General features: G+C 31.5%; 2 protein-coding genes across 2 annotated transcripts; both read right to left on the reverse strand.

Moving 5' to 3' along the window:
- Positions 1-473: 473 nt before the first annotated feature.
- LOC146945437 (putative histone-arginine methyltransferase 1.4) lies at positions 474-8,014 on the reverse strand. Its single transcript, XM_085743766.1, has 15 exons — positions 7,807-8,014; positions 7,038-7,100; positions 6,407-6,509; positions 5,572-5,718; positions 5,376-5,479; positions 5,185-5,283; positions 5,014-5,083; positions 4,700-4,796; positions 4,213-4,267; positions 3,520-3,603; positions 2,347-2,424; positions 1,821-1,924; positions 1,543-1,715; positions 1,307-1,461; positions 474-896 (listed from the first exon to the last, which is right to left on the reverse strand). Exons 1-15 carry the CDS (start codon positions 7,984-7,986, stop codon positions 795-797), a joined length of 1,614 nt encoding a protein of 537 aa, XP_085599892.1. The 5' UTR covers positions 7,987-8,014; the 3' UTR covers positions 474-794.
- Positions 8,015-13,052: 5,038 nt separating this feature from the next.
- LOC146945438 (translocator protein homolog) lies at positions 13,053-13,991 on the reverse strand. Its single transcript, XM_085743767.1, has one exon. It carries the CDS (start codon positions 13,890-13,892, stop codon positions 13,392-13,394), a length of 501 nt encoding a protein of 166 aa, XP_085599893.1. The 5' UTR covers positions 13,893-13,991; the 3' UTR covers positions 13,053-13,391.
- Between the last annotated feature and the right edge of the window lie 632 nt (positions 13,992-14,623).

Raw genomic sequence — 14,623 nt, forward strand, 5'->3', positions numbered from 1 at the left:
CATTATGGAACCTCAAGTTCTTCCACTACAGCAGTGGGATTGTACACATGGTGGTGTTTCACTGCTGTGAGCCTTCTATAGCAATGTACAATGGTGATCGAGCTACATAGGACTATCCAGAGAACACTCACCAGACAACAATAGGAAACATGATTTTATAATAACAAATGGAAACAGACATTAGTAACTTCTTTGTTTAAGGTTCTTCCGCTTGGAATTCTTTATAATCTCGCGACTCAATATTTTTAGAAGTACTTAAAAAGTTATCCTCTTGTAACAACAAAATTTGAACCACAGCCTTGTGAACATAAATATCATCCTTATTCAATAAACCAGCCTTCTCTGGCTCAATCTCAATTTTAGAACCTTAAATAAATGAAGCTAAACTATCTCTAAATATGCAAGTTTTCTTTTTCTTTTTTTTTACTTTAAAAATCACATGTCAAGAATGACAATTTGATCAGACAGGCTAATGAGCTATAGATACGCTGAAAATATATTTCTGAACCTTAACCTTAGAGGAGCTATTTTGACCAAGATATTAAATAAACATACAACACCTCTAATAATTTTACAACAGTTCTCAACCTCCCAGCCATAAAGGATTCAATATATTACTGGTTAAATATGATGCAATCAAATGCAAAACCAGCAGCACAAACACTCACAATACACAGCGGATGCAGCTTTGATTAATTTACAGGCAAGGGGTATTTCCATACAAGACGGACACATTCCCCCCACCAGCTTATTCATGTGACATACAGATGCACAGGTTAGTAGTATTCATCAACTTATGCGTTCTGCATAAACGAATCAATCTGCGCACATGAATTAGGTGAAGGCTCTTGCATTATCTCAGTGTCGTCAAAATCCTGAGATTTGATCTTTACATCCTGCCAAAGAAACTGACATCACTGACAACATTTATGCAGTAAAAGAACCAAAAAATTGCTAACAACATCCTTGCTTTTAGGAAATCGGTTTTCATTACTCTTAAATTTTAATGTGATAGGGCCCACCTTGAGAGGATTATAAGAGTGGTTTCTAGAACTTTTCTCATGAATTCTAATATAAGAAGAGAAACTCCCCCAACAATGTTTCCATCAAGGAAAATAGTGACTTTAAGAATAAATCAGTTAGTGTTTTGTTTTGTAAATTATCATTTGCAACTCCCCTTCAAATTAATCTAACAGACTCCATAAGAGTGAAAACAAACCCACCTATTTTCAGTATCAAGTTTTCCATAGACCTTAAGTTTGCTAAGTAACATACAATGGGAAATATATGATTATAAAATGAATACCTGTGTCGGCAAAAATGGTTGAGCTTGTGGCTGATCTTGGTTTGTTGGATAAGATTGTTGTTGAGACATTCTATAGTATGGTTCTTTCAGATCAAGTTTACAGGATGATGTTTGAAGAATCCCTCCTTGTTCAGCACCAGGCCCCCACATTTTAGCTATATGCAAATTGATAATTATTAATCCACTACATAAAGCAAGGTGTATACAAACAAGAAAGAACATAAAAAAAGACCAACCTGACAATGTTAAATAGATTGTGTAACTTTGAGCACTGTGGGCAACCAAGTGCAGCCTGCCAGTAATTTCTTGCCCTGCCATAACATAAATGGGCTGGGATAGAACACAACGTAGCTGATACCAATGAGTTACTGGTGAACCAGGAGCAGTTGTAAGCCACCTTTGCACAGTACTGTGGAATTGGAACAATTGCATGAAAAGTTATTTGCTAGGAATAATGACAAAACTTTGATGAATAGTAAAATAAGTAAAACCCCACGAATAGAATAATGGTTACCTTCCATTGAACAGTACATCAAACCAACATGCCAAACCATGTACTCTGGCACCCACACTGGCTATAAATCTGAGAGGAATGTCAATTTCATAAAGCTCTTCTTCCTATAGAATAAAAAATTATTTCAGCATACATTCCTAGGTCATTTTATTTCAAGCAGTAATAAAAGAGCATAACACCAAAATGAATATAACCGAGTTCCTAACCAGCAGCAGAACCATTGCAAAACACAACGATAATAACCCAAAACAAATACATGGATTAACCAATAAAGATCTCAGAATATTTATTCCAACGGAGAACACAAGAAATGAAGACCACCAGATGAAAGTCTTACATAAAAAAGTTTCAACATTGAAAAAAAAAATTCAAAAAGAAAATGATATTTAATGTTAAAAGAAAAATGCATTAGATGGAATACAAGCATGAAAATGATATCAAAACAGACCAGCTTGTTTTATGATTGAAATTCGTCAAATAAACAAGACCTCAAAAAAAGTATGTCAAAAAGATAATTAATGCCTACCTTTATTTTGGTAAAGTCCATCGGATGGCACATAGGAGGAGATATTAACAACCTTGGATCAAAAGCATCCACAACAGGCTGCATGGAGAAGAGGAAAACAAAATGGAATAAATATATTATAAATATATCAACCACATCATAAACTTTGGTAACTGCTGGAAATACAATTCTATTGATTTTCCACTTTTCAAGTAGCCTAGACAAGATTCTTTGTAGATCAAGTAGAATAGGTTCAATGGATATGAGGAAACAGTGATAGCTGAATTACTCTCCTGAAATTGTATTCAATTGGTCATTCATTTACAAGCTTATAAATTCTGCAGTACCTCAAGGGAAATCTAGGAAAAAGAATTGTATATAAACAATATTGCAATGCGATTATCGAGTCTTATACCCCCAATGTGACTATGCAGGGTTAGTTACGAATAGGAGTTCCATAATTGGGTATTGTACCTTTCTTTGAGGGAATTTAGTAACTTGGAGGAGTAAAAGAGAAAAAAATGTGTTGGCTTGGATCAAAATATTTTAGAAGAAATGAAGATGGAGTGAACCTATAAAGCTTTACTGTGATAATCAACAAGGTGGTTAAAATGAAGATCCTACCAAGAATTGGGAAAGGGAGTCAAAATAGTAAATTTTGGGATCGTAACACGGTACTTAAGATCCTACAATATTCAGAAAATTATATATATGGAACAGAAAGGGTTATAAATTATAATGGTATAAACATAAACTGAGTATGAGTCCTCTGTCAACTGTATGGAACACTACCGTGATACAAATGGATGAAGGTATGAGCCTTCTTGCAGAAATGATACTCTCCTAAGAGAATACCCTTACTACTGAGATGAGAATCACTCTCGAGGCTCAGTCCCAATGTTACCAACTACACTCTTATCATGCCCATCAATTCCATTAGTTGGACCATGTGGTGGACATCTCCCTTTATCTCCTCATCATTTTGCAACATAGACCCAAGATACTTTAAACATAGGACTTGTGGTATTGTAAAAACATTCAAACATTAAGAAAGTAGAAAGAGAAGCCAAGTTTTAACTCAATACTCAAATTGGTGTGGAAGATTCTATATGGATATAGTTTAAAAATAAAATACCTTCGTAAAATAAATTAGAAAGCTTTACTTAATTTTATGAAACCAGGCAGGTAAGATACCTGAGAAAAGTATCCTTGAAAGGCAGTCTTGTGTAAGGGCGTCAAATCAACACCAAAATAGTTTTGTTGCTGCCAGAACAGCCCCTGAGTAGATAGAACAATATTGATAATTGCATTAAAGAAAGAGGGAAAAAAGTATATGTAGAGAAAGGAATATAAAGAACAGTCAAAAAATAGGATGGTTCCTCTTATTTTTTGGTGGTCTGTTTGGGTATTGCTATCCAGTTAACTAGAAAATTAAAGTAGAGCCCAGTAAGAGATACATCTGACTAGATGTACCATTCATTGGTGGCATGTGATAATCTTTAAGAGGCTTTTTACAAATATAAGTCTCCTTTTATGTTATCTTGATGCTAATTTAGTGCTTAGACAAGTCGATATTTAGTGAGAATCCTCTCCGTGAGGATCCTTACTCCATTAAAGATATATCAAAGAACTAAGAGAAGTATGATTACTGAAAGATATATGTATATGCCTGTGTGAACATACACACAAATAAAATTGTGAATCTTATTAACAATTTCAACAAACGTATTTATCACAATTCACATACACATTCATTCTTTCAAAATTCAAAGTATCATTCTTCTGACAAGTTACAAATATGCATGTCCGTATAGTGTACTGAAATATATCAAAGAAGTACGTGCAGAATAAATATGTCAGGGTACGTCTCCACATATAATTGCGCACCTTACTAGCAATTTCGACAAACAAATATTCGTCACTGAAAGGTGCCATGTGAATCCTACAGAAGTAAAAGTTCAAGGTTACGACGAGATAAGTAACTCTTAGACAACTGTAACAAGTTGGGAGAAAAATGCAAACTTCCAAATCCAAAACATTTAGGGCTAACAGTGTAGCTTTTTTTTATTGGTAAAAAAACGTAGCATTTTCAAAACAAAAATTTCGTATTTAGAACATGCATCTACACATGAAAAAAGTGGGACAAGAACAACAACAACCACCAAGCCTTATCCCACTAAGTGGGGTCGGCAAAAAAAAAAGTGGGACAAGAAATTAAAAACAAAATCTAGGCATGCATAACTTTTAAATGGAATGTGATTATCTTAAAATTCTCATCTGTAATTTCATATCATCAAAATAACACTTTGTAGTATGACAGAAACACAAAAAATAAAAAGATAAAAATAAAGGATGCTTCAAAGTTCAACCAAACCTTCCCGATGTTGGAAACATTTTGCCATTGGGGGTAAGAAACCTATCTCTGGCAATAACATAAGACTCCAGCATTCTTTCATTGACTAACAAGGTGCCTGCACAAACAGAAAATTCCAGGTTATAGAAGTACCAACAAAAGGGTAAAAAAATATGTTACGACCCAACAAAATACGTTTAGAATTGTTAAGTCACAATGTATCTTGACAACACGGAGCAGCAATAGAAAAATCTATTCAAATAATGCAACTCAACTAATGAATGGAAATATCATCATTCATTTAATAATCGACTGCGAGCAGAATATGAACTTACCCATGGGCTCAGATATCAGAATATCGGCTTTCTCTGGCAATTCAACATCCTCGACTCTGCCTTTGATAACCTGTATATATAAATAATTAATACAGTACGTGTTTCCCTGACTGATCCAATAACTAATGAACAGACTAAAGAAAAAACTGGAAAAAAAAAAAAAAATCTCACGGTAATCCGTTGACCCAGTAGTGGGTTCCCAGCTATAAGTTTGTGTGCATATTCTGCCATTTCAGATGCTTCTATTGCATAAACATGTTTTGCACCTGCCTGCAAAGGAATAACACATCTGCTTTCATTATGAGAACCAACAACAGTTTGCATATGGTACAATTAGACTTAGCCAAAAGGTGCCAAGTTACCTGAGCAGCAAATAACGACAAAATACCACTACCAGCACCAACATCAACTACTACACGACCAAAGAAATCAGTGCGATTCTCCATAACAGCAGCATAATATGATCCTACCAAAAGATAATCACGAACTTGTCGAATAAATATAAATATACAGTTAAATATATTAATAAAAGACTGCTAGCATACAATTAGGTATAACCTGTCCTCACGTAGTCCTGCAACATGTTTTGTTGATGAAGAAGTTGTCCATAATAATGAAAATACATTTTTGCAGAAGATGGCTCTATCTTTTCATCAAATTTGCTTTTAGAAGCCATTACATTAGCTCCATTTGGTATGTTCCCTCCTGAATTGAACGATCAAATACGTAATTAAACAAATATCCTATCTTACTAACAAACAAACAAACTTGTTGTGCAACCAAACTAGACACATAAATTATAATTAAAACAAAAATGTAGATATGATAAAGAAACAGTTGAAAATGAAAACATTTAACCAATATAGTTACTTTTATTTTAAAGGTCAACCAATAAAGTTATTAAATAGGGAATTTGTATTGAAACACTAATTCAGATGCTAGCTGCATCAAGAAACATAAAAGAGGGGTATAAGACAAATGACACGGCCCAATTATGCCTAGAAAATAAGAATTACAATGAGATCCAGTAAAACATGAAAAGTAATGTGATAAAAAAAACTACTTTTTTTCAAAAATTATAAAATGTCATAAATTTCTCAATTACACATTGATACTTGTCAAGTATATCTTAAACACGGTTGAACCATATGATTTTATAAATATATGTTGAATGATAACAGGAATTAAACAATAACAATAATATGCTAAATAACAATTGCAGTACTCTTATATCCTTTGATTTTTATGTATCTCATCTAATCTAAAAATTAACACTCACTAGGTTTATAAATGTCATTCAGAAAACCAAAGATGAGCTGAAGTAATCAAAATTAAAACAGTTTGGCAAAAGTCATTCTACAACAAGGTATACACAAACTTTCCAAAGTAGCACCTTGAACATTGAATTCCTTCTTCCATTGTTGGAATACACAATGGAAGGCTTCACTCTCTTCCTCATTTCTAAACTGAATAGAAACTCCCCTGGAATAAGATGTCTGGTTCAAAAATAGCATAGTTAAAAAGCACGACTATTTGACAGTATATCAACCTTTTTTTAAAAGGAAACAATGTGACACACACGCCGCACAAGAGCACAAGGATCAGTGCAAGTAGCAAAGAAACAAAAGACAGAAACGACGTTAAATGCTGCAGGACCATGATATTAATTTATATTCATCCAATCATATCTTACAAGGAAACAACTTTAGGAATATCGCATTAAAATGTGACATTATTTGATGTCGGTGTTAAAATATTAAAATAAAAAATAAATAATGCAGTATGCTATAAAACTCATAAAACAATACTAACTGAGGGGAATGGATTCTCTCAAGTGTGATTCTCGCATGAGAGAATAAAGTTTGATATCTCACCGTTCAAACTCGTCAAATCTAAAATTCTCATGTGTTTCTCTCTCCTTTTGAATGGTGAGAGATCACACATTACTCTCTCATGTGGAAATCCCACGTGAGAGGATCCATTCCCTAATTGAGGTTGTAACAGTGATGATGCATTTATTGTACCTGTTTGCCTGCATCAGAACCTTCCACCGTGCAAACCGATTGAACAGGACCTAATCTAAATATCTGCAAAACATAAAACACAACCAATCTTTTCAGTCACAAAAATGTTATTTGAAAATCAATTTACGAAACCTAAATTCGATAACACTTTAAATGGTCACTGCAGTTCAGACAAGTGGTTAACGAAATTCAATGAGTTGTTAATAAATATATATCAAAATTGGATAACTCATTAACCATCAACTAAACTTTATTAACGTGAATTTGAAGGCTATTAACCAAAATTTCAAATGTTCCAACTAACATTCAATTACGCACACCTTCAAATTAAGGTTAATCACATTCAAATTCACTGTTAATGAATGTTCAATATATGGTTACTAAGTCGCGACACCAAACATATTTATTAACAAAATCCAACATTTCATGAACTGTGTCCGCTAACACACAGTTTGTCAATCACAGATCACGAAAATTAGCAGTTACATAAAAATTATGCTATGCTACACTAGCGCCACTATAACCGCTATTGCAGATTTGTTAGAATTCCGCTATGCTATAGCTACTTTTCCACGACACTATAACTACATTAACTAATTAAAATATTCAACTTGTTGAATTGAAGTGTCCTAAATTGATATCCAAATAAAATTTCATTTAATTACAGCATAATTCATCAATAATTGAACTTAATTTGTCATTAAACAAAAAAAAATGAACTTGTTTTTTCTTGTAACTAGTTATGAAACGCTGTGTTATAGAATCGAACCTGAAGAAGTGGAAGATGAACATCGAAAGCAATCTGATGAGAATCGTGGTGAATTTGAAGAGTATCGGCGGTGAGGCGAAGAACTCCCGGCGAAGCAGAAGATGGAGATGATGACAGCTCATTGACGGATGCTAAAGGGAATTCTCGCTGCTTCCGCTTTATCGCCGCCGATTCCTCCATTGTCTCCGACCGAACTCAGTAGCAGAAACACTGTTTTACGGTTTTTCTTTCTCTATTTATACTAGTTCTCTGCAAATAAAAAAAAAAAAAAACCGTTTTACTGTTATTAAATGTGAATAGTATGTTTCTAAAAAAAATGTAAAGCACAACTTTAAAATCGAGTTTGACTCGTTTAAAGTTTTCTTTTTTTTGGTGGCCGGGGAGCTTATATATATTATGTCTTGTTCCTTGTGCTCATGAGGATAACTCGTTTAAAGTTTAGAACAATACGATGTATTCTTAAAAAAATAAAAAAAAAAGGAACAATTCGATGTAGTTAGTTAAACTCAACTTCTTCCCAAAAAAAAAAAAAAGTTAAACTCAACTCGTTAGACCGGATCACAAAATTAAAAAAATTAAAAAAAAAAATATATATATATATATATATATTGTCAAGTAGCCTGGTGGTTAAAGCTTACACATTTAAATATGGAGAAGTGGGGTGTTCGGGATTCGAACCCCGGCCCCTCCATATAATATGCGATATCCCTACCAACTGAGCTAAGCTCATGGAACCAAAAAATAATTTTTTTTGTAAAAAGAATTTTTTAATTTTTTTTAAAAGACAAATCAACTATCTATTGAGATATGAGAAAGAAAATAAATGTTTAGTACAATGACAAATACACTCTTTCCCCTTTTTTTTTACATGGGTCAATTTTTTGTAATTTTTAATTATTTTTTAAAATCTCTAAAAAAATTAATTCATTATAAAAACCGAAAATTTATCATTTGTTAATTTTGTCTTCTTTCTGATACGTCGTTTTACTGTTTTAACTAAACAAGATTGCTGGAGAAATGCTACATAAGATGAAAATGAAAATGATATGTCAATTTATCGTCAAAAAAATATCTTAAAAAAATGAAAATGATTATAATCTACAAATTATAATTTATTGAAGGAAAAAAAAAACATGCATGGAAATGTCGTTAGAGAAATGCTACAAGGGACATTGTCGTTAATATCTTTGATAAAAACTTATTTATGTGAAAATCGCTTATTTACGGGAGTGGAGCCAGAAATTTAAAGTTAAGGGGACCGAATACAAGGAATATAATTTGATTTAAAGAATAATTGTTTAAATATAAGGGTATATAAGAAACCCTAAACTAATATTTTATTGCTTGTTAAAGTTATTTATAACTATATTTAGTATGAGAGACATTAATCGGTAAATATATTTTTGTCAAAAAAACTAATCGGTAAATATATTTAACACACAAAAAAAAAACAGTAGTGCATATGTTCTAGGGTTAAATATATTTTAGTCCCTACAAAATCATACATTTTCAAGTTTAGTCCTAAAAATTTGTTCAATTTTAGTCCTTATTTGAATTTATATGGACTATTTTGAGGACTAAAAATAATTCGAGTGACTATTCTTATAGAGTGCAATATTATGGAGAATTAAACTTACACTTAAACTTAAAAGCTCATAATTTTGCAAAAACTAAATACATATTAACCAACAAATGAGCTCGATTGGTTAACGAGTTCCACCAAAGAATAAATTGTTCAGGAGAACCTGAGTTTGATTTTTGAGTGAAACAAATCTTGTCCAATCTTTACTTACCTCGTGATCGGACACTAGATTACCATGAGAACGGGAGGATTAGCACAAAAAATAAATGATATATATCATTGTGATTAATTTTATTTAAAACGTGTTGTGGAAATGATCGTATCAATATGTTTTACGAAATATGAGATAATTTAAAATAATATGAAGTATAAAATTAATGATATTAGTTGTCAATTAATCTAGTAACATGGTAAAAAAATAAACATTTTTTTGGCAGAAAAAAATAAACATTTTAATTAAATTAATTGGGGGGGACCATGAACCTAATTATACTTGATGAAACATTTTAATATACTTTAATTGTAGTGTATAATTTTTTTTATTGAAAATGTGGGGGGGACCATGGCCTCTACAGAGCCCCCCGATACCTCCGCCACCGCTTATTTAGATTAAAAGATGAAAAAAGAGAAGATGAAGCGAGATAATTTTGGGTTAACAAATGACACAAATCGTCCATTTAAGGAAGAAAATAAAAGAGAGAACCATGGTAGAAAAACCAGGGTTGTCTTATTAGAGAGGGGGTGCTTCATTACCCTTGTTATTCTCACGCCTTTCATAACCAAAAACAAGGTTTTATTCTTGATTAAAAATTGTTCAAAACATAAATGAAAACTAATGTCGTCTGTTAGAATTAGTATACACAGACTTTAACTGGTGTATGGTCGATGTAAAAATTGAAATACATTTATTTTTATAAAAACTTACTATTTTAAACTCTTAAAAAGTGTCATAAAAACATTCATTAGCATTTCTGCTCGTATATTATTAGTCCTTGCTATTGAACATGTATTATCTTAGCCATCTCGACCCTACCCCAAGTAGAATATAAATCTCTTATATGAATTTTATCAAATATCAATTGAGCATTTTGAACATCACTAACAAAGTTACATTGTTTCAATTCCATCAAAAAGATAAACTTTAAATAATCCTCATAATCCAAAATTTCCAAATAAAAATCTCATTCGGCTGTTTCAATTTCATCAGTTGAATGAAAAAAATGCTCACACATAAACATGATTAAGTTTGTAAGGTAAGCAGGTAAGCAATCTTAGCACCATTAACATGCTTTCAAGTAACAATTGTTTTGTCTATAAAATAACACACACTAAAAAAAACCAATTGGGTTGGTGTGGTGGTTTTAACTTAGGACCTTGGAGTGCGCTCCTCTCAAAATCTTAGTTTAGATTATCTTTAATGTTAATTTCGGTAGACTAGTTTGACTTCTTAAAAAAGAATACTACCTCCGTCCCTTATTATAGGACCCTTTTAGAAAAAAAATTTGTCCCTTTTTATAAGACCCTTTTGATATTTTCAAGTGCATTAGTTATTTCTTTACAAAATTACCCCTATTTACTCTACATATTTTTTTAAAAGCAATAAATTCTTTTTTCCTTTGATAAAAGAAGAGCAATAAGTTGACGTGGGAAAACAAAAGAGTATAACTCTCATTCATGCACTGAAGCTGCCTTTATAATGATGATATTCACGTCCCACAATAAAAACATATACTAGTTCTCTATATGTTTATATACTCTTGTTTCATGCTCATTGTTCTTAAAAAAATGGTGCCAGAAATTTGAAAATAATTCCTAAAAATTTTAAGTTTGGAGCTTCAAAATTGAAATTTTGGGAAAAAAGAGTGATTCCAAATTTTTATGGAAAAAAAAATGGAATGGTTATTCAAGTTTCATTTTTTTTGTGTCATGGCCTTTCCAAGTCTACATTCAATCCAGAGGCACATACACGCTTCCTTTTCAATTATGGGTACAAGGATAAATTAATTTGGTGCATTATTTAAGTAGTAGTGGGTAATTAATATAGGAAAATAATAAATTGTGATTTCAATTATTAGAAGGGCAAACATGGAAAGAAATGTCATTTGTCAACAAATTTAACACAATAATCAACTTTCTTAAAACCCGTGTTTTTTCTAAAAGGGTCCTATAATAAAGGACGGAGGTAGTACAACACATACGATGCTAATTGAAAAAAAATAATCTCATTATAGATTCTTATTTTCATTTGGAGCTTGGTTGAAGAGAGAACTCAATTCAAGACGTTTCCTCAATATGCATCTTTATATTTTAGTTTTTTCATAGTGAAATATTTTACTCAAAACATAATTATGTATGTAAAGCGAGCATTCAAAGCACCATTAAAATTGCTTTCAACCAACAACTAGCAACGGTTTTGTTGATGATGCATACAATACTATCTTTAAATAACAAAGGTGACACATACACTATTTGCTCAAAGATGCTACAAACTTATAACACGAGGAGTAATTATAATTATACTAAACATTTAAAAGGGTTTTTTGTCCTATTTTTTAGATGTTAAATCAAAACACATCAACATGCTCAAAGATGCTACAAACTTATAACACGAGGAGTAATTATACTAAACATTTAAAAGGGTTTTTTGTCCTATTTTTTAGATGTTAAATCAAAACACATCAACGATTTAGTTGAAAAATATCATAAAATATACTGTTGCATATGATGTGTAATTACAAAAAATTGTTCACTTAACCTGGATTGACTTTTAAAATAGGGTTTTTCTACCATGTGCAATCTTGCACAGGATAAGGAGTGATATTAATGCACCACTTTATGGGTTTCTACAAATTATTAATGAGTCTTTCTCTTGAAAATTGATTTTTTTTCCTTCTCTCCTCTATTAACTACACAGTTCTGCAGTGCCACTTGAAAACACATTCTATAAAAACACTAAAGATACCCAGTTTTTTTATTCTCCTCTCACGTCACTTAAAAGACACATTTCATTCTATAAATTCAAAGTAAAAGAAGAATTGGAAGAAATTATGATGAATCTTACAAAAGGTATAATTCATGTTATACATTGGCTGTAAGTGAAAGAATTGGCTAATTCTTTGCTAATTCATTGCATAAGTTATTACTGTAAGGTACACCAAAAAGATATTACTTACAGAATTAGTTAATTCATGTTATACCTTACAAAATTTATGCAGTTCCGGCTCGTTTTGGATAGAGTCATCAGTCATTAGTAAAATAATTTTGTCTTAAAAAAAACCTGGGTTTCACCGTAAAAACAAACAACGGTGGTTTCATGTTTATAAGAGAGAGCCTTTCAGAAAAATAAGAGAGAGAAAAAACAGAATTTAATAAAAGCTAATAAATTGACTCATTAATAAGATTTGGAGAAACCCATAAAGTGGTGCATTTATCACTGCTTATCCTGTGCAAGATTGCACAGGTTAGAAAAACCCTTTAAAATATACTGCCAAAGAAAACCTCGTTTTTGTTCCAATATTTAACTTGGAATGACTTTTACTGTATACTGAATTCGAGTTTTATTACTTCAATATTTTTTTTTTGAAAAGGTGTTTTGTGGCTTCAATACTCAACAATTGTATTATACTAGCTTTCTTTACACTAATCTTCAATATCACAAATCAAATATTTCAACATTAGTTACATTAAATTCACATGCGCATTGCGCGAGTTAACACCTAATATTTATAAAATGATATAGACTACTATTCATATTACAACACGAATTTTCATCCGACGAGACAAATATGATGGAGACTACTATCCATTGTAATTCCTAATGAATTACTAAGTGATATAATTAAAGAATAAAGAGAGGAATGAGTATGAGTGCAAAATATAGCGCAAACATTAAAATTGCTAACAAATTACACATTTTTTTTCCTTAAAATACCCCTATGGTAAATCTAAAATGGATATTAATTTCCATTATCAACAAGTTTATAACAACTACAAAACTATATAATCAAAGAAGCATTAGCTTGAAGCTAATAAGAGTAAGATAAGCAGTCCAAGCCAAACACGGTTTAGCCAAATCTTTAGCAAAAGGATTAACCTTTTTAAACCTCAAGTAAACAATAAAAAGGGTACCACAATTAACAATACCAGAAACCAAGGCAAGCCAATAAGCATTCATAACAAGAACAAGTGGATGCCAAACAATGCTTAGAGAGACATGTGCAATATAGAAAGACAATGCATCTGTTTCACCTTGAAATCCACCATCAGCCCAAACTAACCAAGCAGCTAGACCCATGAAGAAAGATGAACCCAACGTGGCTAAATGAATATACCAAAGTGGTGCAAACCAAAATGGTTTGGCTAAGACATTGTACTTTCTGCCTGATCCAAAGAGGATGATTATTGTTAATGTGAGGGCAATGGGAATTGCAATTCCTATACCTAGGGAACGTAGTGCTCTCTTAGCTTGTGATCTCTTTGATTCATGCAAAGGTTGAGAAGCCATGGAGTTTTTTTTTTTCTTTTCTTTTTTCTCTCTCTTAGAAAAGGGGGAGAATGAAAATAGAGAAAAGTCAAAACAATATGAAGGAGAGATTAAATCGGTAAACTAGTGTTTTGGAGCAAAACAAGGAGAGTGTTTAAATCAAGAATTTGCATGAGAATTTGCATCACTAATGTATATATGGTTGCTCTTCTCCTCTTACAATCCATTGAATTTTAAGGAAAGCGATAATATAATATTATCTTGTCATAAGAAAAATTTGCTTTATCTCAAAATTAGCATGAGAAAAACTCAAATTACATTGTTATCAGTTATCACATATTGGGTCGACTTTGTTGTATGTATATGCTAGGTTTCAAACCGTGGCAGGCAAAGGTTGAATTGCATGAAACAACCAAATTACGGTTTCTTAAACTTTTTTCTTCTTTCTAAAAAGATATTTTAAAGAAAAATATACTTTTAAAAGTTTTCATTATTTTTCATAAATTAAAAAAAAACAAATTTGAGGGAAAAAAAACTACTTCAAAATAATAATAATAATTCAACTGTTTTTTTAAATGATTACTTTATTGTTTCTAAGCAATAAACTAATTTTTATATTTTATTTATTAAAATATATAAATTATTGTGCTATCGATTTAAAGACCCAATATATTAGTAAATGTCGAATGTACCATTGCAATTTTTTTCTAACAATAATTAATTAATTAACATATAATTTCAAACTTTTATTA

This window comes from Medicago sativa, chromosome 2, assembly GCF_051527215.1.
Source record: "Medicago sativa cultivar Bolivia chromosome 2, Bolivia_mono, whole genome shotgun sequence".
Lineage (NCBI taxonomy): Eukaryota > Viridiplantae > Streptophyta > Magnoliopsida > Fabales > Fabaceae > Medicago > Medicago sativa.